The sequence below is a fragment of the Pongo pygmaeus genome, chromosome 21, assembly GCF_028885625.2.
Source record: "Pongo pygmaeus isolate AG05252 chromosome 21, NHGRI_mPonPyg2-v2.0_pri, whole genome shotgun sequence".
Classification (NCBI taxonomy): Eukaryota; Metazoa; Chordata; class Mammalia; order Primates; family Hominidae; genus Pongo; species Pongo pygmaeus.
In genome coordinates, this window is record NC_072394.2 from 43,910,793 (window position 1) to 43,935,385 (window position 24,593).

At 40.8% G+C, this 24,593-nt stretch overlaps 1 protein-coding gene across 3 annotated transcripts in view; it reads right to left on the reverse strand.

Moving 5' to 3' along the window:
* The window catches only part of CHD6 (chromodomain helicase DNA binding protein 6), a 220,455-nt gene that overhangs the window by 16,071 nt on the left and 179,791 nt on the right, over nt 1–24,593 (reverse strand). For all 3 annotated transcript variants that reach the window (XM_054467364.2, XM_054467366.2, XM_063659588.1), the window contains 5 exons: nt 22,416–22,476; nt 7,455–7,515; nt 6,548–6,764; nt 4,861–5,069; nt 1,879–3,453 (listed from right to left, as the gene is read on the reverse strand). In XM_054467364.2, coding sequence (XP_054323339.1) covers nt 1,879–3,453; nt 4,861–5,069; nt 6,548–6,764; nt 7,455–7,515; nt 22,416–22,476 — 2,123 coding nt within the window. The remainder of the gene's footprint in view (nt 1–1,878; nt 3,454–4,860; nt 5,070–6,547; nt 6,765–7,454; nt 7,516–22,415; nt 22,477–24,593) is intronic.

Genomic DNA, 24,593 nt, shown 5'->3' on the forward strand with positions numbered 1-24,593 from the left:
CCTGGAAAAAGCAAGGAGACCTGGGGGTTGGCCCTGACAGGTGTACCAATTAATTACTGCTCCTTCAGGACTGTAGATTTCTAGTTTCCAAAACAGGGCTAATCCTCTCTGCCCTACCTGTCCCACACCTCATATGTGTGGAGGATCCCTTCCAGGGTCTGCAAAAGCACTTTTAAAAGCATCAGTGAAAGGGACTCCCACCCACGCGTGCACATGATGCTCACCAAAGCTTATTAAGGTCACTGCTCCCTCTACTCTGACTTAGCAAGGCTGACGCTGCCATCAAAGGACACCAGTTCAGGAACATAATTTCTCCTCTAAACCATACTTATCTTTACCTTGTACTCACTTGACTGCCTGGGTTTCCAAGGACTGATAATTTGGTTATTTTTACCCGCAACACGGTTGAAAAAGCAATGTGGGTTTTATAATTCAACACATGGCAGCAATGCTTCATGGCCTGCCGTGAGGAGGATCAGGCATAGTTTTAGACTGGCTCCTTCTGGGTTGGCTGGGGTTACAATTCTATCAAGCTACTTTCAATTTGGCTTCTCGGTTTTTATCTTAGCTAGTGTGTAAATTTTAATTTGGGTTCAGACTCTTCCCAAGAGTTCTGAGTAACTAAAACCAAGACGAGGAGTTTAAAAATAAAAAGCTAGATAACTTGAGGCTGGGTGCAGTGGCTCACGTCTGTAATCCCAGCACTTTGGGAGGCTGAGGCAAGTGGATTGCTTGAAGCCAGAAGTTCAAGACCAGCCTGGCCAACATGGTGAAACTGTCTGTACTAAAAATACAAAAATCAGTCGGACGTGGTAGCACACACCTGTAATCCCAGCTTGGGATGTTGAACCCAGGAGGCACAGGTTGCAGTGAGCTGAGATTGCGCCACTGCACTCCAGCCTGGGTGACAGAGCAAGACTCTGTCTCAAAAAAAAAAAAAAAAAAAAAAAAAAAAAAAAAAAAAAAAAGCTAGATAACTTGAGGGACTTAGCTCCTCTCTTTCCCTCTTCAACATAAAATCAGTGCCCCAGAAAGGGACGATGTGTCTGTCTACACCCCTCAGCACCACAGTGGACCAGGCATGAAGGGAGTTGTTTTTGGTTTTTTGTTCACCCTAATAGGCCTTCTTGGATCTGAAAAAAATTAAAACTACAGCTAACAATCATTTTGTTGCTGTTGTTCCTCAGGATCCCTGATCACTGTGTGTTTATTCTTGCAACGCCCATAGAATCTCAGGGTCACCTAGATTCTTAATATTTTGAAATTCCTTCTAGCTTAAACCCTTATCTAAGATTTCCCTATAGGATCAGATCTATTTTCTTCATTGTTGTAAACTTTTTATTTCTGTTGAGTTACTGAAAGGAATCTAAACCAAATGCACTGACCTTAAGCCACACAGTTTTGAGAATGACATGAATAAATGGCTTTTTTGCTCACCTTAACAAAGATCAAATTTATTTGTATTTTTGTTCAGTTCCTGAAAAATTAACTGCTCCTATATTAAACTGCAAGTTCCTAACATCCCAAGGCTGTTCTACTTTAGCCAGTTTGAAGCACCTTATCTAGGGGAAGAACAAACTATTTCCCGTTAACACCATACATAGCATCTATTGAATGAAAACACACAAGCCCCTACCCAAATTATATGAGTGAGGCAGCCAAACTGCTGTGATTGTCTATGATCTTCAATTTTCTACAACATGACCACAGCTACTAAGCTACTTGAATTTTCAGTCCAAGGCCTATGACCTTTGGTGAGGGTAGGCAGGTCTGTTTCAGAAGCTGTAAAAATATGAAGCACTCTCTCCCCTAAAACCCAACCCCCCGTCATGTGTGAACTAGTTTATCCAAAATGCCACAAGATCCTACATACTATACCTTGACTATGGCAGTTTCCGTCTCTATCATAATCATCTTTATTCTCAAAATCCATGTCTTCTGATTTGAGCTCACGTCCTTCAAGAGGATATGTGGGGAAAACGTCTTGCCCCTCTGCACTTTCTTTCCAAGGTTCTTTTAAAAGCTCATGCTTCACTTTAAATGGCTGTGATGGAATAGCAGTGGGTTCACCCTCCATGGCGATAGTATTGGTTTTACTTTTGAACAGATCTGGGATATAAGCCTTGGGTTTCTCGATTTCAAATTCATCATTCTCGAGGCCATGCATCCACCTCTCCATGTGTTTGCAGTGGCACTGACAGGCTGCTGGAGGGGGGAAAGCCCTCTGTAGTCCAGGAGTCTGGTTTGCCACCTCTAAGCTTCCTTTCTTGGTTTCATCTGCATGGAAGCCTTGGTTCTTTTCCCTTGAGATGTCAGTAGTGGGCTCTGTGAGATGCAATACCTCTGGCCTTTCCCCCATGCCTACTGCCATGACTAAGTTTTCCTCCTCGTTTTCCTCCTCTTCCTCCTCCTCATCACTGTGGTTCTGACTCAAAATCAATTTACTTTCTAAGCTTTTGTTTTCCAATAAATCAATTAATTGCTGATCTGATGACAGGTTTCTTTTGGAGTCACAGACACTAAGACTGCACATATCTACAAACCCACTTTCATTTCCTGGATTCAAGGAAGGGGAAGCTAAACACTTGGCTTCCAGCTGGCCAATGCTTTCAGGTCTCTGTCCTGCCTCACTGCAGCAGAGCTCCCCTTCCTTTGAAATAGACATCAACAAATGTTTTCCATTTTTGATGTTTGCTTGAGCTACTCCTCCTGCTTCTAAGCTACCCATAAAAGTAGGGCCAGAAGCTATTTCTGCCTCATGGCCACCAGATTGGCAGTTCCCATCTTTGCTTATTGGGATGGTAATAACATCTTTTCTAGATTCAGTATTGATACTTGGGCTCTCCTGAAAAGAGCCTGGTTCTTGGCTGAGCACCTTCTTACCATACATCATGCTCTCTAAGGACTCAGGCAGCAGACTTTCATCATGGTTGATGGAAATGACATCCTGAACTTTAGAAATAAAGTCTTCACATGTCACATCAGGCAGGCTGAGATGATCATCTCTGTTTTCTACTTTCACTAGATTCTCAGGTTCATTTTCAAGGGACTCTGAAGTCCTACTCATTTGAGTATATGTAAGAGATTCATATAACTTGGAGTTGGTCTGGTAAAGGCAACAGAGATTTCCTGGTGCCTGGGTGTCAGATCTTTTATGCTGGGCATAGTTTCTATAGGCATCCAGGAAGGACAGCTGGGGGTCATTCATGATGTAACAGTCAGTGCGGTTCAACCCATGTTTGGCAGTGCCGATGAGCAAGTCTCGATCATGCTTCCCACACTCCCACCAGACTGGGAGGTAGAGGCTGGGCCTGCACAGCTGGAGGCGTTCATGCAGCTGAGGGCACTTGAGCACTTGCTCTCGGACTTTCCGTAACAGTTCAATGCGGTACAGAGTTCTTGCAGCACGTTCCTCAGTGATGGGTTCAACGTAGATGGTGGTATCTGGGGGACCTGGAGAGAAAGGGAAATAAAGCCTATCACTGAAGGTAGCCTCAGACACTCCCCACTCACCTGAGCCCCTGCATCTTTGGTCTTGGAGTTTAGCTCCCTGGCTCCTCAGCATGGCAGTTTTAGATGTGTGAGCCCTTGCCAAAATAGGAAACTGAGAAAGAATGGAAGGCTTTTATGAAACAAGGACAGACCCAAGGGGTGTGAAAGAAGAGCATAAAAATTCCAGTTCTGAAAATAGTATTAGTTTCCTTTAAATAAGCATGTACTAGGCCAGGCATAGTATAGTAGTAGTTCATGCCTGTAATCCCAGCACTTTGAGAGGCAGAGGCTAGGAGGATCGCTTGAGGCCAGGAGTTCAAGAAAAGCCCGGGCAACAAAGTGAGGCCCCACCCTCCATGTCTACAAAAAATAAAAAAAATTATCTGGGCATGGTAGCATGTACCTATAGCCTGGCTGCTTGGAATGCTGAGGCAAGAGGATCTGAGAACCCAGGAGTTTGAGGTTACAGTGAGCTGTGATCATGCCACTGTATTCTACACTAGGTACTTTATACACATCTCTTAGTTCTCATGAAAATCCCACCATACCATCATCTTGCCTGTCCTATTTCAAGGATAAGGAAATTGGCTCAGATAAACCACCCTGCTCCACGTGACAGAACCAGGATTTAAATCCAGGTTTTGTCAGTGTGACTCCAAGGTCCACATCTTTCCAATATATTCAGCTCCCTGGCTTGGATGACAACACTTTAGCCCTGCCATATAGGAGGCAAAGGCTGGTATGTCTTGTGCATGCTGCCATCAGCCCTGAACCCACACTGAGTAGGCTCAATGTTTGCTTTAGCTTTCCTAAAATATAGTCCCATGGTCCAGAGGAACTCCATCTACAAAAACGAGGCTAAATGGAGGCCTAAAGGAAGCTGTTGCAAGTGCCAACCAGGAAGACATTTTTCAAAAGGGTTCTCTATTGCATCAGGGGACATTGAAATGACAGCCACTTACTTTCCATAGTTACAAGTCAACATGTGAGGAAATACTTAAAGTTATTAAGATTTAATCTAAGGAAGGTGCAAAGTTCAGAGTAGGATAAATCTGAACATGACTTAAAAAAAACCATGACTTTAAAAAAAACCCTTATACTTTGGAGAAAGCGGTTAGCAGTCTTTCAATATTTTTGTGATGTTTTAAGCTGAATTTCAACTTTCACTGAAGTTACATCATTTTGAGAGAGAGATTTTATGAGGTGGACCCAATTAGAAGTTTATGAATTTCTAAAAGCCACTCATCTTTACCTAAATTCCTCATGTAGACTCTAGTTTTTATAGGTATACCTAAAGTAATTCTGCAATTTGAAAATCAGAATGTTCTTTCCTTGTATCATCTGACAATATACTGATAGTTTTCTCACCGCCATCTTTCCATGTGGGTAGACGACAGACATTCCGGCACATGGCCACAAAACTATAAAAATACTGTTCCAGGCTCTCATCCGACTTCTTGTCCAAACGGGAAATGATGCGGAACTGTGTCCAGTCAAAGGTTTTCTTTTCTTGATCGTAAACAACACCAAAGGAAGACACTGTTCTATAGAAGTCTGCTTGTTCTCTCCTAGTCCACCTTGAGATTTAATCAGAAAGGAAGAGTGAGCTCTTTCTTCTTTTTTTAAAGCCAATAACTGCTTATTGAGAACCTACTATGACAGCCCATAAAGTCAAGAAAGGAGGCGGAGCTGGTTTGTCTCTTTTATTATTTTTATTTAAATTAAACTGGGCTGAAGGGCTTATAATGAAAACAGCCTATTATCCTACTCCCAAAGAGGTAATCACTTCCAAATCTTTCAGCTCTTTCTTCTGGTATTTACCTCCCTATTTCTAAACCAGGTATACACTTGCTATCTCTTGATTCATCAATTTTAGGAATCACCTAGTTAACTTCTGCCTGTAGATGATGAAGATTTTAAAAATACTATATATGCTTAAATAACTAGCCTTATTTTTTTTACCCGTATGGCAATATAGAAGCAGAGAATCCTGAAGGGATGTTTCAGACCATTAAATTCAACCTCCTCATCTTACTGGTGTCCCGAAGGGAAGTGACTACTTCAGTGACACAACCCCTGCCTCCCCATCTCATACTGCTTTTCTTTGTGGTTTTATGTAGGTAGGTTGTCCATGACAATTATCTTCTCTGGGACACAAAGGTCCTCTAGTCTTTATATCCTATATGAGTAAGTCAATGACTTAACGGAGGTGGATAATTATATACCACCACAGCCTTTATGAGGGGCTCCTGGGCAGGGTGCTCTCCAATCCAGAGGGAGTCTAGCTAGGCATGGGGGTAACAGGGTGAGGGGTTAGAGAAAGAGTGAGAAGCAGGGAAGAAGTGGCTCTGGTTCTTCTCTTTAGAGATGTGCAAGAAGGAAGAAATATATTCCCTGAACTATCAAATTTCGTAAGTCAGGAGTATACAGAAGTAATTAAATTTGTTATGCAGTCTTCTTTTAATTCATGGGATGTTTCATCAGAAGGATAGACAGATATGACTCAAGGAATTGCAGCTTCGTTGATACCTTCTGGTGGCATCATTCCTAGCCTATGCTGGCCTTCTGTAACGCTTTTAGGGCTTAATTCTCAGATGGGCAAGTCACTGCTGGTAATTTATTCCTTCCTTCTGGGCTTGTATTTTACGGTATTTATTGCCCTGGAAGGCTTGATAAGGATTTGGCTATAAGACAGCTTCAATGCACACTGTTCCCTTTGTTACTAAAAGAATTAGGGGGTCTGAAATGGTCTGACACATTCCATTGTGGTGTTTCTAAACCATATCCCCAAAGACTGGGGTTTAACTTAGGTAAGACTGTCAAATTAGAAAATCATAAAAGTCTGGAAACTGTAAAGACAGGGTGTTCCTAGACCTCAACAGACTCCCGTCACCATGATACCATCACAACTGAAGGCTGAATGTAATGAATTCTGGAGATAACCTAACTTCACATGAGAACAGAAATATACTCGCTCTCCAAGCTACCAGCTTTACCTTTTGAAAACTTCACCCAGTGGGTGGCTGAGCATGCCCCTTTGGCCACTGGCTTTTACCTCTTTTGGGCTTCCTTGTTGATGAGGTCCATTTCTGAGGTTCTCCTGAACATCTCTTCCTGAACCCAATATCCTTGGTTACCTGGTCCCAGAATTTCAGGCCGGCACAGTTCCTTGCGGTTGCAGCGCTGGTAAACAGTGACCAGACGTCTGAGACGAGCTGTGAGGGCGGAGGAAACTGGCCAGGGCGATTTGTCTGGGTCGGAGCCATCCTGGGCTTCAAACATCAGTGAGGATATTAGTATTTACAAACAGAACTAAAACAGGAGTGACTGTCTTTTGGTTTTGTTTAAATAAAAACAAAGCTGATTCAATAACTTACTCAAAGTAGTTACTGTTTTAATAATTGGCCCAGGAGCAAGGCATGACTGGAAGGGCTGCAATTTTGCCTTAGATACAGCTCATGCTGTGGTCAATTAATTCTGTTATCTCTCAAACACAGAAGTGCCTTTTTGTGGTGGCAGAAGTTATGTGAGGACTTTGCTCTAAAGCACAGGAATGAGCAGATCCTTTGTTGCCTGCGCCTTCCAATTACCAAAGCTCCTGTCATGTCTGAATTCAGAAAATTCAAAAAACAAACCAAATTAAACCAATCCCCTTTCTTTAAAAAAAAAAAAAAAAAAAAAAAAAAAAAAGATGTCATCACAATTCCTTTTTACCTCTCAGACCCTATTCTAACTTAAGATATTAACATTTACTTCACTTTCAAATTTTAATGCCAGGTAGAGGAAGCCAGAGCCATGCTAAAGCTCCCTGTGTGACTCCAGGGGAGTTTGATGAAGGTCAACTTATTTGGCTTTTTAAAAGAGCCTCCTTAAAAAACTACATACTAATTACATATAAACTCCACGATAACTAACAAACTAAGACCTTACTTTCCTATGCCTTCAGAAGGACACAGTCTCACCTGCCCGGCTGTCATCCTTCTTTTCGCCAAAAACGCCATCACCTCCATCACTGGAACTCTCCTAGGGATAAATAAAGCCATCCCATCAGCAAAACTGCAGCTAGAAGAAACCAGCTCAGAGAGTCTTGAAACGGAAAGAGTAAGCATCACGCATAAGAGCTGTCCCCTGCCTATGAACAACTCAGACCAAGATAGGACCTGATAAAGCTTACTTCTGTACAATCTTAAAAGAGCCAGAAAGCAGCTTATTTAAAATAGGTTTTTTTTTTTTTCTTTTCCTGGAACCATGTGGAATGCTTCTGCCTGTAGAGAATCGGCCTGAGCAATGATGAACTGGCACGCTCTCTCTGGCAATTACATTTTACAAGTACTATTTTAGTTGTGAATTTAAATATTTGCCTTACCATCGTCACTTGCAATTTAATACTGTCATTTCACGAAGGTTGTGCCTGCATTTCTGTTCTTTTGCTGTGAAAAAGTGTCATGCTCGTGTTCATTATGGTTAGCTTACTTCACAGCAACAGACACTATTTTCATAAAACACTACTGCTCCAGACATGAAACCTGATGGCGCAAAACCCCAGGAATTTAAAATTAAAATCATGACTTGAGCTCTAAGTGAATCTGGAGTAATATCACAAGCACTGAGCTTGCCCAAGTCGGTGTATGTGTCAAACCAGCTTTAATGGATTCCTTCACAAACCATTCTTGGTCTCAGGAATGGAACTTTAAAAACTCCTTATATATAATTCAGGTGGGAATCTGAGGGGGTAATAGAAGTGACTGTGCTATTTTTCAACTGGACTCTAATTTCAACACTAAAACTTACTACATTTTGACTAGCATCTTTTGACTTGAATGACAGTACAGAACAACCTCAGGATTCAAGACTTTGCTATTTTAGAGCACACGGTCAGAAAGAAGGGTCAGCAAACTGCGACCTGCAGACTTTCTGTGTGGCCCTCAAGCTAAGAATGGTTCTTATGTTTTTAAAGGGTGAAAAAAAGGGAAGAAGAATATGCAACAGAAGCCATATATGGCCTTCTAGCCCAAGGTATTTACTATCTGGTCCTTTACTTGCTACTTCCTGGAATACACAACACGGTAGACCAGTAACCTAGGATGGTAGGAAAGGAGATACCCATGACTGCCAACAGTGAAAATTCAAAATGCTCTTTTGGGCCCCTGATACAACGCAAAGAACAGGAGCCCATTTTCTGAATGAATTTCTCTCTTATGCAGAACAGTGATAACAGCTAATATTACAGAGAACTATGTGTTAAGCATTGCACAAAACCTTTTACGTGGCTCATCTCACTTAGTTATCAGCACTGTCTCATGAGATAGAAACCATTACTCTGCTCATTTTACAGATGCAGAAAACAAGCCCTAGAAATATTCAGTAACTTGCCCAAGGTCACACAGCTGGCAAGCAGCACAGCTGGGATTCAAATACAGGTAATCTGATTTGAGAGCCAACACTTTCAACTATCAAGCTGTCTAAAAAAGGACAAGAGAGTCTTAGATGAAAATTTGTTTTGGAGAGTGAAAACATATTTATAACAGAAGTGGGGAACACTAGCTAATCTCCTTTGCCTGGGCCAGAATTGTCTCCTGTTATCTCATGTTAATGAAGAGTGAAAACCCAGGGCTGATCTACTGTACCATTTTGAAGTGGGTTAAATATACCATCTTATCTTATACTACTATTTAGGCAGTTAAAAAAACAACCTACTATGCCTCATATAATTTCCTGCCAGAGAGAATCTTTTAAATATCCCCACAGTATCTGTGAAGATCCTTTGAATGCTGAAATGTCTAAGTGTAGTACTTCCAGCTGAGAAATGTTCTACAGTCTATACGACACGGGTGGCAGGCCCCAGAGCTACCATGTTCCTTCTTGCCATGTAGTGGTGGCTGACATGGGCATCATCATACCCCAAGTCCATGACAACAGGCTCCCAGCTTGGTGTGAGGCAGGCATACAGCAAATGCTAGCTTCCCTTCCAGTCCACCTAGTAGTTTCTGTTGGTACAGTTAGTAAACATGAATAGTTTTAGGCAAAACTTTCAAGTAAGGAAAGCTTTTCGTATTCATAGTGTTTTTCTGTTCTTGTCCTCTCTTGAAGGTACTTCCTCTCTCTAGAAATGACAGAATGAAGACGTAGTTTGTTAGTAGCTCAAGTGAAAAAGATGTCAGACTTTTAGTTAATAATCCGTTTAATGTGAGTGTGTGAGGTGCTGTAGCAGTGACAGTCCTGAGCATGCAGAGGCCCTGCATCTGAACTATGTAGTCTAATGTGTGCCACCTCAATTTCTGCTTACATGATTAACTTGAAAGAAATGTTCATCTTCGAAGAGGTATGAATCAATCATCTCACAGAGAAGGGCCCCAGAGTGCTGACAAGAATGTCAACAACAAAGCACACTGATTGGTTACAATGTGCAATTTCTCCATCTTGAGAACACACGTGGTTCGGAGTCCCATGATCCACTGCTCTCTGGCCTTGGGCAAGTTGTTTTGATCTCTCTCAAGCTCATTTCTTCTTTTGCAAAACGGAGAATGGCATAAACTTCAGGTGGAAAGCAGATATACCTCAAATGCCATTAACACAATATTCAAGGATTTTATTATGGAAAGATTGCAGAATGTAGAAAAAGAAGAGGGCAGGGGAGATACCACTCTTGTGTCCCCTGGCTGTATGACTTTTTTGCAGCTGATTAAAACTGAGCTCCCTCGTCTCTACAATGGGCATAAGAATAATGCCTAACAGATGGGGCAATATGCTTTGCAAGTGTGAAAGTATACACAAATACTAGTATTTGAGTTCACAGAACCCTCAAACTCCTAACTCACAAGAAGAGGGTGCTTGTTCAGTTCCTAATTAAACCTTTTGTACAACGGAATTTAGCCATTTTAGGCATTAAATTTTCCTGCAAGTCCTTGGCCATGACTTCGTCCTTTTATACACTGACCTCATGGTTCAGAGAGCACCTGAGATGTCACAGCCACCTATGGTAGGAACTGTGGCACAGCACGGACATGCACGCTTTTGACAGCATAACTACAATAATGAAAATTGTGCTGTTACTTATTGCTATTTCTGTTAAAAGACGTGTTACTCTCCCCACATACTGGCTGTGATAGAGAAAGATTTTGTTTACAATTCCAGGCTCCAGACCATTCCAACCCAAATATACTTTCAGACTAACTGAATCTGGCTGCACGTGACATCTGTAATGATTTGCCAATCAAAAGTGCTATTGGTATTAAAACAGAGGGTGGGGGAAGCTGTAACTTAGATCATTTCAAATCTCCCTTCAAATTCTAACATTCTATGACTCTCTGAACGCCACTTTTTAAGAGGACAACAACCACTGTGTGCTCTGGAAGGCGCGGAATAGCAAAGGGTCTGGATATGATATGGTATGGAAAAATATAGAGGAACTATAGGTATTTCACCTGAAAAGAAATTTAAAGAAATTAAGGTCATGAGCTGGTCTCAGCAATTTAAAATTCTATCAGAGGGGAAAAACAACAGTTTTGTTCTTTGTAGTACCATGAAGAAAGCTAGATGGAACCCATGGAACCAGCTGGGAGGCAGATTTCTGGTGTGGTAAAAAGAAGTATCATCCAACAATAAAATAGACTTCATTGGAAGGTGGCATGTTCCTCTTGTTTTCCCCATGAACTCCCGGGAGTCCCTCGTCTACCTGGAACGACCCCTTGACAGCCCCGCTAAAGAGGGAACGCCACACTGACACCACTCAGGCATGTGCCAGGGCTCCTTGCAATGCTAAGACTCTACCAATCTGCTAAATGGTTGCCTTTCTATGCCCAGGTCTGTTGAATTCAGGGGAACTGCTCTAATGAACAGGCTCTTTTTATACAATGCTTTGGGCTTCTTTAACTCTGCCTGAGGACAGAGCTGGGAGAAAGAAACACCCAGTGTCTTCAGTGCAGGAGGTAGGGAGCAAGAGTGAAGCAGGGTGGGCAGCAGGCTTGGCTCAGATGCCGGCCATCCCTCTATGTGTGTGGTTTTAGCATGCAGACTAGAAGTAAAGGTGAATCCGTTTATAGTTTGTCCACCTCAGAATCTGGGGAAATCCACTCCCCATTTCAACTGCTTTTAATGATATTCTATACCCCAGGTTTTAAGGATATGAAGAGCAAATCATAAATGTGTTAATTTTGTAAATGAATACAAAAGTAATTCCAGAGTTTAATATATAAGAGCACGTAAGTTATTTTTATTGATTCTGCCATGGCCCTCCAGTGTCCTCCTAACTGATTAGCTAAGCATGTCCAGTTTAATGTCAGTGGCTTTCAGAGGCTGGCCTCTTCATATGAGCTACTGCTGGGAGGAAGAGGCATAAACGCATACCTGAAATACTCTCTATTGTCTGGACTACGAAAAGAATACCTGACTACAACAAAGAATACCGGAATATCTAGAGAATTACAAGTCTTAGCTCTGTCATCTAGTGGTTGTGAGAATTTGGTCAAGTCCTTTAACTTTCAGGGAGGGCCTAAAGTTTCCTCAGCCCTCAAATGAAGACAGGGTGAGGTGAGGATCAACTTAAATAAACGGAGTAACTGGTTTGAAAAGAGTCAAGTTCCATATGAGAATAAGGTACTATGTTCATTTCTTTGGTACTTGAGTTGTTTCTACAGGGAAAACGCGTCCCAAGTTCCAGACAAAAGAAATAATATAAACTAGGGACTGGAACAGCAGAACATGAATTTTTTTATTTTTTATTTATTATTATTATACTTTAAGTTTCAGGGTACATGTGCACAATGTGCAGGTTAGTTACATATGTATACATGTGCCATGCTGGTGTGCCGCACCCATTAACTAGTCATTTAGCATTAGGTATATCTCCTAATGCTATCCCTCTCCCCTCCCCCCACCCCACAACAGTCCCCAGAGTGTGATGTTCCCCTTCCTGTGTCCTTGTGTTCTCATTGTTCAATTCCCACCTATGAGTGAGAATATGCGGTGTTTGGTTTTTTGTTCTTGTGATAGTTTACTGAGAATGATGATTTCCAATTTCATCCATGTCCCTACAAAGGACATGAACTCATCATTTTTTATGGCTGCACAGTATTCCATGGTGTACATGTGCCACATTTTCTTAATCCAGTCTATCATTGATGGACATTTGGGTTGGTTCCAAGTCTTTGCTATTGTGAATAGTGCCACAATAAACATACGTGTGCATGTGTCTTTATAGCAGTATGATTTATAGTCCTTTGGATATATACCCAGTAATGGGATGGCTGGGTCAAATGGTATTTCTAGTTCTAGATCCCTGAGGAATCGCCACACTGACTTCCACGATGGTTGAACTAGTTTACAGTCCCACCAACAGTGTAAAAGTGTTCCTATTTCTCCACATCCTCTCCAGCACCTGTTGTTTCCTGACTTTTTAATGATCACCATTCTAACTGGTGTGAGATGGTATCTCATTGTGGTTTTGATTTGCATTTCTCTGATGGCCAGTGATGGTAAGCATTTTTTCATGTGTTTTTTGGCTGCATAAATGTCTTCTTTTGAGAAGTGTCTGTTCATGTCCTTCGCCCACTTTTTGATGGGGTTGTTTGTTTTTTTCTTGTAAATTTGTTTGAGTTCATTGTAGATTCTGGATATTAGCCCTTTATCAGATGAGTAGGTTGCGAAAATTTTCTCCCATTTTATAGGTTGCCTGTTCACTCTGATGGTAGTTTCTTTTGCTGTGCGAAACTCTTTAGTTTAATTAGATCCCATTTGTCAATTTTGGCTTTTGTTGCCATTGCTTTTGGTGTTTTAGACATGAAGTCCTTGCCCATGCCTATGTCCTGAATGGTAATGCCTAGGTTTTCTTCTAGGGTTTTTATGGTTTTAGGTCTAACATTTAAGTCTTTAATCTATCTTGAATTAATTTTTGTATAAGGTGTAAGGAAGGGATCCAGTTTCAGCTTTCTACATATGGCTAGCCAGTTTTCTCAGCACCATTTATTAAATAGGGAATCCTTTCCCCATTGCTTGTTTTTCTCAGGTTTGTCAAAGATCAGATAGTTGCAGATATGCGGCATTATTTCTGAGGGCTCTGTTCTGTTCCATTGATCTACATCTCTGTTTTGGTACCAGTACCATGCTGTTTGGTTACTGTAGCCTTGTAGTATAGTTTGAAGTCAGGTAGCGTGATGCCTCCAGCTTTGTTCTTTTGGCTTAGGATTGACTTGGCGATGTGGGCTCTTTTTTGGTTCCATATGAACTTTAAAATAGTTTTTTCCAATTCTGTGAAGAAAGTCATTGGTAGCTTGATGGGGATGGCATTGAATCTATAAATTATCTTGGGCAGTATGGCCATTTTCATGATATTGATTCTTCCTACCCATGAGCATGGAATGTTCTTCCATTTCTTTGTATCCTCTTTTATTTCATTGAGCAGTGGTTTCTAGTTCTCCTTGAAGAGGTCTTTCCTTGTAAGTTGGATTCCTAGGTATTTTATTCTCTTTGAAGCAATTGTGAATGGGAGTTCACTCATGATTTGGCTCTCTGTTTGTCTGTTATTGGTGTATAAGAATGCTTGTGAATTTTGCACACTGATTTTGTATCCTGAGACTTTGCTGAAGTTGCCTGTTAGCTTAAGGAGATTTTGGGCTGAGACGATGGGGTTTTCTAGATATACAATCATGTCATCTGCAAACAGGGACAATTTGACTTCCTCTTTTCCTAATTGAATACCCTTTATTTCTTTCTCCTGCCTAATTGCCCTGGCCAGAACTTCCAACACTATGTTGAACAGGAGTGGTGAGAGAGGGCATCCCTGTCTTGTGCCCGTTTTCAAAGGGAATGCTTCCAGTTTTTGCCCATTCAGTATGATATTGGCTGTGGGTTTGTCATAGATAGCTCTTATTATTTTAAGACACGTCCCATCAATACCTAATTTATTGAGAGTTTTTAGCATGAAGTGTTGTTGAATTCTGTCAAAGGCCTTTTCTGCATCTATTGAGATAATCATGTGGTTTTTGTCTTTGGTTCTGTTTATTACATTTATTGATTTGCGTATATTGAACCAGCCTTGCATCCCAGGGATGAAGCCCACTTGATCATGGTGGATAAGCTTTTTGATGTGCTGCTGCATTTGGTTTGCCAGTATTTTATTGAGGATTTTTTCATGAATGTTCATCAAGGATATTGGTCTAAAATTCTCTTTTTTGGTTGTGTCTCTGCCCGGCTTTGGTATCAGGATGATGCTGGCCTCATAAAATGAGTTAGGGAGGATTCCCTCTTTTTCTATTGATTGGAATAGTTTTGGAAGGAATGGTACCAGTTCCTCCTTGTACCTCTGGTAGAATTCGGCTGTGAATCCATCTGGTCCTGGACTCTTTTTGGTTGGTAAGCTATTGATTATTGCCACAATTTCCATTCAAAGCAGTGTGTAGAGGGAAATTTATAGCACTAAATGCCCACAAGAGAAAACAGGAAAGATCCAAAATGGACACCCTAACATCACAATTAAAAGAACTAGAAAAGCAGTGTGGCGATTCCTCAGGGATCTAGAACTAGAAATTCCATTTGACCCAGCCATCCCATTACTGGGTATATACCCAAAGGACTATAAAACATGCTGCTATAAAGACACATGCACACGTATGTTTATTGTGGTGGTATTCACAATAGCAAAGACTTGGAACCAACCCAAATGTCCATCAATGATAGACTGGATTAAGAAAATGTGGCACATATACACCATGGAATACTGTGCAGCCATAAAAAGTGATGAGTTCATGTCCTTTGTAGGGACATGGATGAAATTGGAAATCATCATTCTCAGTAAACTATCACAAGAACAAAAAACCAAACACCGCATATTCTCACTCATAGGTGGGAACTGAACAATGAGAACACAAGGACACAGGAAGGGGAACATCACACTCTGGGGACTGTTGTGGGGTGGGGGTAGTGGGGAGGGATAGCATTAGGAGATATACCTAATGCTAGATGACGAGTTAGTGGGTGCAGTGCACCAGCATGGCACATGTATACATATGTAACTAACCTGCACATTGCGCACATGTACCCTAAAACCTAAAGTATTAAAAAAAAAAAAAAAAAAAAAAAGTAGAAAAGCAAGAGCAAACACATTCAAAAGCTAGCAGGAGGCAAGAAATAACTAAAATCAGAGCAGAACTGAAGGAAATAGAGACACAAAAAAACCCTTCAAAAAATTAATGAATCCAGGAGCTGGTTTTTTGAAAGGATCAACAAAATTGATAGACCGCTAGTAAGACTAATAAAGAAGAAAAGAGAGAAGAATCAAATAGATGCAATAAAAAATGATAAAGGGGATATCACCACTGATCCCACAGAAATACAAACTACCATCAGAGAATACTACAAACACCTCAAAGCAAATAAACTAGAAAATCTAGAAGAAATGAATAAATTCCTCGACACATACACCCTCCCAAGACTAAACCAGGAAGAAGTTGAATCTCTGAATTTTTCTTTTTTTTGAGACGAAGTCTAGCTCTGTTGCCCAGGCTGGAGTGCGGTGGCTCGATTTTGGCTCACTGCAACCTCTGCCTCAGCCTCCTGAGTAGCTGGGAGTACAGGCGCATGCCACCACACCTGGCTAATTTCTTATATTTTTAGTAGAGACAGGGTTTCACCATGTTGACCAGGCTGGTCTTGAACTTCTGACCTCGTGATCCACCCGCCTCAGCCTCCCAAAGGCTGGGATTACAGGCGTGAGCCACCGTGCCTGGCCCCGAACATGGATTTGAATTGTCAAGATGAGAACCTAACTTCCTTCACGTTACCGGGGTCTGAGGCTTCAAGCTGATTTCCTTCAATCCACTGTTTCTCAAACCTTGAGGACACAGGGAAATGCATCTTTGAAAAATTATTATTATCTATTTTAAGAAAGGGATGCCATTGTTACTGTTACAGGGGTCAGAGCTGATGGAGGCCAAAGTAAATAAATACCATACATTCTGCCAGCTAGAATCAACAGAAGAGAATGGAAAACAATGGATAATTTTTGGGTAGTGATCAGGAGAAGAAGAGGGAGGACCCTCACAGGGGAGTCACTTGGGGACAATGCTACAGTAACTTCTGGGATCCAGAATCCATAACATTCTCTCTATTACTCAACGCTAGAGAAAATTTGGTCATATGGTGCTGGGGCCCAGGTAAGGTTTCAGTCTGCTTATGCAAAATCTCAGGAACTCATTTTAAAAATGCAATACAGACTGCCGCTTCTGGGATGCATTTCCCTATTCTTTAAGTACAATTAAACCCTCTAGATATTAAATATGAAACAAGCATAAGAAAACTCTGAAAGGTGAAAAAAAGAAAGGACAAACTAGAGACCTCAGGACCCAAGGAATGACACGAAGAAAAAAAATGTTTTTTTTTTTTGTTTTTTTTGTTTTTTTGCTTCGTATATCCTAGATTTGGAGGTAAAGAAGCCGGCTACCTGGAAATGGCAAAGGAGGCAGACAAAAAAGGTCCTCAAAAAAAACCTTCCGGGCGCAGTGGTTCACGCCTGTAATCCCAGCACTTTGGGAGGCCAAGGCGGGTGGATCACCTGAGGTCAGAAATTTGAGACCAGCCTGGCCAACATGGTGAAACTCTGTCTCTACTAAAAATACAAAATATTAGCTGGGCATGGTGGCACATGCCTGTAGTCCCAGCTACTTGGGAGGCTGAGGCAGGAGAATCACTTGAAGCTGGGAGGCGGAGATTGCAGGCAGCCGAGATCATGCCATTGCACTCCAGCCTGGGCAACAAGAGTAAAACTCTGCCTCAAAAAAAAAAAAAAAAAAAAAAAAAAAGAAAAGAAGCAAGGTTGCTTCCTGCTCTCTCTAGTTAAGGACTAGGAAGAGGCAGGTTAGCAGGTTAGGGACACAGAAAATATTAAGACAATAACTGCTATACCCCAGCCCAACAATGCAGAAGAAACTGTGTCTCAACTCTACCCATGGCAACAACGGTGAGTGGGAGCTTAGACTTCTACTTTTTCCAGGTGGTAATAGGGTACCCCATTCCCTTGCTGGGTTGGTATCAGAAAAAGCTAAGCAGGAAGTCACGACTTTCAACCCTGACAGGTAGTAAGTAATGAGGTTCCCCGCCCCTATCCATGGTGGAGCTAAACTTCCATTCCTGCTCAAAGTAATGAGAAACATCCCCTTTAGGGGTTAATGGAAGCAGACTGGGAACATGAATTTTTGCTTCCACCTCACAGAAACAAGGTGCCCCCCCCATCTCTGTTCCCCTGCCAAGAAAGGTGCTGAAAGAGAATGTTTAAATAAGATCCAGAGTCTCACAATATAATGTCCAAAATGTCCAGGTTCCAATAAAAAATCACATACCAAGAACCAAGAAGACCTCAAACTGAATGAAAAAAAGACAAAAGAGGCCAATGCTGAGAGGAAAGATCTTAGAATAATCTGACGTAAGAAATTAACAGTCATCAGCGAGCCATTCTGAACATGGCTCACTGTTCAGAATGAAACAGTGAAATGAAATGAAACAGACAGTTTCAGCAAAGAAACAAAGATCCAAATAATATTTGGATTCAAAGGGAAATTTTATGTTTGAAACGTACAATAAACTGGAACAAAAACCAAAACCAAAAATGAAAACCCAAAACCCTCAACAGCAGAATAGTGGAGGAAAATAATCAGTGACCTCAAAGACAGAAAAATGGAAAGTACCCAATGTGAATAACAGAAAAAAAAAATGGACAGAGCCTTAGAGACCCACAGGTCTATAACACAAGATCTAATTTTCATTTTATTGGCTTCCCAGAAGGTGAGGAGAAAGAGGACAGGGCAGAAGAAATACTTAAAGAAATCGTGGCTGAAAATGCTTCACATTTAGCAAAAGACAGAAATCAGATTTAAGAAGATGAGTGAATTCCAAATAGGGTAAACTCACAGAAATCCATAAACACATAAAATCATAAACTTCTGAAAACTAAAGTCAAAGAAAAAATCTTGAAAGCATCAAGAGAGAAAAGACACATTACCAATAGGGGAAAAACTGCCTGAATGACAGATTTCTCATCAGAAACCATGGAGGCCAGAAGGAAGCGGCAGAACATTAAGAGTTGAAAGAAGAGAAGTATCAACCCAGAATCCTCCATTTGGTGGAAATATCCTTTGGGAATAAAGGGGATATTAAGACATTCTCAGATGAGAAAAACTAAGGATATTAAGACATTCTCAGATGAAGAAAAACTAAGAGAACTGTCTGACAGTTCTCTAGACTACCTTAAAAGAATAGCTAAAGAGATTTCTCTAAAAAGAAAGAAAACAATAAAAGAAGGAGCCTTGGAACACCAGGAAGAAAAAGAACACAGTAAAAAAAAATGGGTAAATATAGCATATGGTAAATATAGCATACTTTCCTTCTCCTCTTGAGTTTTCTAAGTGATGTTTGACAGTTGAGGCAAAAATTTTAACATTACCTGATAAGAAATGGTTAAGACAACTATATTATAAATGGAAGAGGGTAAAGGAACAAAAATGGAAGTAAGGTTTCTACACTTCACTTAAGCTGATAAAATGATAGCATTAGTAGACTGTGATACATTACATACAAATATATGAAACACCTAGAAGCATTAAAAAGCTACAAAAATAAAGATAAATCAGAATAAAATCATACAAAATACTAATGTAAACCAGAGGAAGGCAGGAAAAATAAAAAATCAGGGAAAACAAAGAGAAGACAATAAAATGACAAGCTTAAGCTTTAATGTATCAATAATTACATTAAGTATAAATGGTCTGAATAATACCAACTAGAAGACAGAGACCGGCAGAGCGTATTAAAGATTATGATCTACCTGTATGCTATCTATAGGAAACTCACTTCAAATACAATAAAGGCAGGTTGAAAGTAAAAGAATAAAAAAGTTATATTTATGCAAACATTAATCAAGGGAAAGTAGCCATATTAATTTATCAGATAAACTACACTTCAGAGCAAAGAAAATTACCAGAGTCAAGAGAAAGACATTATATAATGATAACAGGGTCAATTTGCCAAGAAAGTGTAATTCTCTCTATACATTTTTTTGAGACAGAATCTCGCTCTGCTGCCCAGGCTGGAGTGCAGTGGCATGATCATGGCTCGCTGCAACCTCTGCCTCCTGGGTTCAAGTGGTTCTCATGCCTCAGCCTCTCGAGTAGCTGGGATTACAGGCATGCGCCACCACGCCTGGCTAATTTTGTATTTTTCGTAGAGATGGGGTTTCACCATGTTGGTCAGGCTGGTCTCAAACCCCTGGCCTCCAGCGATCTGCCTTCTTTGGCCTCCCAAAGTGCTGGGACTACAGGCATGAGTCACTGCGCCCAGCAAGAACATATAATTCTAAATGTTTATGCACCAACCAGAGCTGCAAAATATATGAAGCAAAAACTGATAGAACTGAAAGGAGAAATAAATAAATCCACAATTATAGTTGGAGGCTTCAATATTCTTCTCTCAACAACTGATGAAACGACTAGACAGATAATCAACAAGGATACAGAAAAACTCAACAACATCATTGACCAACAGGACCTAGTCAACATTTATGAAATACTGCATCCAACAAAACCAAAAGCATGTTCTTTCCAAGTGCCCATGGAACATATACCAAGATATACCATATACTGGGCCATAAAACAAACTTAACAAATTTAAAACAACTGAAATCATATAGAATGTGTTCTCTGATTATAACAGAATCAAACTAGAGATCAATAGCAGCAAGGTAATGGGGAAATTTCCAAATACTTGGACACTAAATAATAAACACCTAAATAATTCATGGAAAGTCTCAAGGGAAATTAAAAAAAAATACATTAAACTGAATGAAAGTGAAAATACAACACAAAATTAATGAAACGTAACTAAAGCAATGCTGAGGGAAATTTATAGCACTAAATGCATGTATTAGACAAGCAGAAACGTTTCAAATCAATAACACAGAAACTCCCACCTCAAAAACCTAGAAAAGGGCTGGGCACGATGGCTCATGCCTATAATTCCAGCTCTTTGGGAGGCCGGGGAGGGAGGATTGCTTGAACCCAGGAGTTCAATACTAGCCTGGGCAACATAGCAAGACCCTGTCTCTACAAAAAATAGAAAAATAGAAAAAATTAGCTAGGTGTGGTGGTATGCACCTGTGGTCCCTACTACTTGGGAGGCTGAGCTGGGAGCATCACTTGAGCCTTGGAGGTCAAGGCTTTAGTGAGCTATGATTGCATCACCACACTCCAGTCTAGGTGAAAGAGTGAGACCCTGAGTCAAAAAAAAAAAAAAAAAAAAAAAAAAGTAAATGCAGAGGTATACAGTAAGATTCAGTACTGTAAAAACTCAATGAAAATGTCAATTCTTCCCAAAGAGATATAAAGGTTTAAAGCAATGCCTATCAAAATCCCAGCAACAGTTTCTGTGGATAAGATTATTCTAACATTTATATGGAAAGGCAAAAGAACAAGAAAAGCAAAAACAATTTTGAAAAAGAAGAAAAAAGTGGGAGGTATCAATCTATCAAATTTTAAAAATTACGGTATTGCTACGGCACTCAGGATTATGTGCTACTGGTAGAGGAAAAGACAAATAGATATATGGAAAAGAGCAGAGAACTCAGAAATAGAATCCACAAATACGCCAAACTGATTTTTAATTTTTTATTTTTTGTAGAGACAAGGTCTCACCATGTTGCCCAGGCTAGTCTTGAACTCCTGGGCTCAAGGGATCCTCCCTAAAAAGAGACACTTACAGGGTGGGAGAAAATACTTGCAAACTACGTATCTGACAAAAGACTAGTATCTAGAATATATACAGAACTCTAGAAAATCAACATTAAAACAACGAAATTAGAATATAGGCAAGAGACATAAACATTTCACTGAAAAGGACATACAGATGGCAATTAAACACATAAAAGATCTTCAACATCATTTAGCCATCAGGGAAATGCAAATTAAAATCACAACAAGGTATTGCTACACGCCTACCAGAATGGCTCAAGAAAATAATAGTGACCACACCAAATGTTGGTGTGGATGGAGAATACAGAGAAAGTGGATCTCTCATGCATTGCTAGTGGGAATGTAAAATGGTACAGCCACTCTGGAAAACAATTTGGCAATTTCTTAAAAAACAAAACATGTAAATATCATATGACCCAGCAATTACACTCCTGGGCATTTATTCCGGAGAAATGAAAATGTATGTTCACACAAAAATCTATATGCAAATGTTTACAGAGGACTTAACAGTCAAAAACTGGAAACAACCCATATGTCCTTCAGTGGATGAATGGTTGAACAAACTGTGGTTCTTCCATACCACTGAATACTACTCAGCAGTGAAAAGGAATGAACTGTTGATACAGACAACCACCTAGATGAATCCCAGGGAATTTTTCTGCATGAAAAAGCCAATCCCCAAAGTTTACACACTGTATGATTCTATTTACAGAACATTCTTAAAATGACGAAATCATAAAAAACAGAGAACAGATGAGTGGCTGCCAGGAATTTAAAAAGGGGTGAAGGCAGAAGGAAGAGGATGTGGTTATAAGACAGCAACAGGATGAATCTTTGTGGTCATGAGAATGTCCTGTATCTTGACTCTATCCATATCAGTATCCTGGTTGTGATATTGTACTACAATATTGCAAGACACCACTACGAGGGGAAACTGGATAAAAGGTATATGCAATTTCTGTATTATATTTTGTGACTGCTTCTGAAATATATAGTTATCTCAAAATAAAAAGTTTATTAGAATAAAAATGCAATTGCAGTCTGTATATTTTAAGTTTTTATAATAAAATGTTGGGGAAAATGCAATGTAACTGTAGTAATGCAATCAAGTTCCCCCAGATCACTACCAAAATAGGGATTTCTTTCTTAATATGAAAGACAGTGTAAATGACCAATACTGCACATTTGACTCACCGTTTGTTTCTGGAGGCCATCTACTTTGTCCTCAGCATTGTCTTCTTTATCTGTGTTGCCTCTAAATAAAAGTAAAAAAAGGCATCACATACTACCTAGGTCCCCCTTATCCACAGTTTCAGTTACCCTGGTCAACCACAGTCCAAAAATACTAAGATATTTTGGGGGAGAGACAGGGCGAGAGAGAGAGAGAGAGAGAGAGAGAGATCACATTCACATAACTTTTATTACGGTATATTGTTATAATTGTTCTATTATTATTGTTGTTAATCCCTTACTGTCCCTAATTTATAAATTAAACTTTATCATAGGTATGTTTATATAGGAGAAAACACAGTTTATACACGGTTTGGTACCATCTGAAATTTCAGGTATCCTCCATGAATAAAGTGGAACTTCCGAGTCAGCCATCTGTACCCATGGAGGATTGGTTCTCAGATCCTCAGGGATACCAGTATCGGCAGATGATCAAGTCCCTTGGTTGGCCCTCTGGATCTGAGAGTTCTGCATCCACAGACAAGGAGGGCTGACAATAGATCCCTTCTTCTGAAGGCATTCCAAGTCTTAGTTTTTCCCTCCCTTGTGGGAGAACTCAAGAGACACTATCACCAAACAGTCATCATTTCTACAGGCAAGGACCTTTATTCAATTGAGACTGCAGCATGAGGCTCCAGCCTCATGTCTACTCAGGCAAGTTCAGAAAAAGGTAATTCCTGCCCATCAAGAGTCATCTGAACATGTGACTCTGATAAAAGAACACACTCTAGAAACTGAAGGCTGTGCACATCAAATGAGGCCTAATGTTGCAACTCCCTGGTCACAGTAGGATGAATCTTCCCACAGAATCATATTTGGCAAAAGTCACTCCTTGGCTTGGAAGGGAGCTCTGCTGCCACTGGTTAACATGGACATTTTCCCCTTGTTACCATCAGACCCTTGATGCTAGCTCAGCTGCCTAATGTCTTCTCTTTTGTGAGCTTAACTACTGCTGATGCCTACCTGTTTTTCATGATTCTTTTAAAAACTGACTGAGGGTGGGTGCAGTGGCTCACACCTGTAATCCCAGCCCTTAGGGAGGCTGAGGTGGGCAGATCACCTGAGGTCAGGAGTTCGAGACCAGCCTGGCCAACATGGTGAAACCCTGTCTCTACTAAAAATACAAAAATTAGCAAGGCGTGGTGGTGGGTGCCTGTAATCCCAGCTACTCAGGATGCTGAAGCAGGAGAATTGCTTGAAACTGGGAGGTGGAGGCTGCAATGAGCCGAGATCGTGCCACTGCACTCCAGCCTGGGTGAAAGAGTGAGACTCTGTCTCAAACAAACAAACAAACAAAACCCCCCCAAAAAACTGCCTTTGAAATATTCCCGTCCCAAATATTCTTGTCCTTGATGCTCAAGTCCTAGAGGCAAGATAAGCTCCTGGCTTTACTGCTTAACCGTAGAAAGAAAAGCCATCCCACAAAAAATGGCCCTTATGCCACATTCAGGCACCCATCCAGGGAGTGTTTTCCCTGTATCAGTGAATGAACATGAGAATCACCAGTCTTATGGGCCTTTGTTAACATCTCCCAGAATGCATCCCTGTTACCTGTCCTCAAGAAACACGCTGGGGCAGCTGAAGTGTTCATCAGGGGTTAAGGACAGATGGAAAATGCACTGCACACTTTTCTTGGCCTGAGCAAATAGTTAGGGGCTCCTGGCAGTGCCACACTCTCAGGTCTGGCCACAGTCCTGGGCAATGCAAAGCAGTATCTGCTACTTTTGGGGAGAAACTAAGAGATAAATGCTAAGAGATAAATGCTATGTTTTGGCTGGGTGTGGTGGCTCACGCCTGTAATCCCAGTACTTTGGGAGGCTGAGGTGGGTGGATCACCAGGTCAGGAGTTCAAAACCAGCCTGGCCAACATGGTGAAACCCCATCTCTACTAAAAATACAAAAATCAGCTGGGCATGGTGGCACGTGCCTGTAGTTCCAGCTACTCAGGAGGCTGAGGCAGGAGAATTGCTTGAACCTGGGAGGCGGAGGTTGCAGTGAGCCAAGACTGTGCCACTGCACTCCTGCCTGGGTGATAAACCAAGACTCCATCTTGGGAAAAAAAAAAAAAAAGCTATGTTTTCAAAAACATATATATAATTTGAAGAACTACAATTTTTAGCTGCTTAGTTTTCCTATGTATTT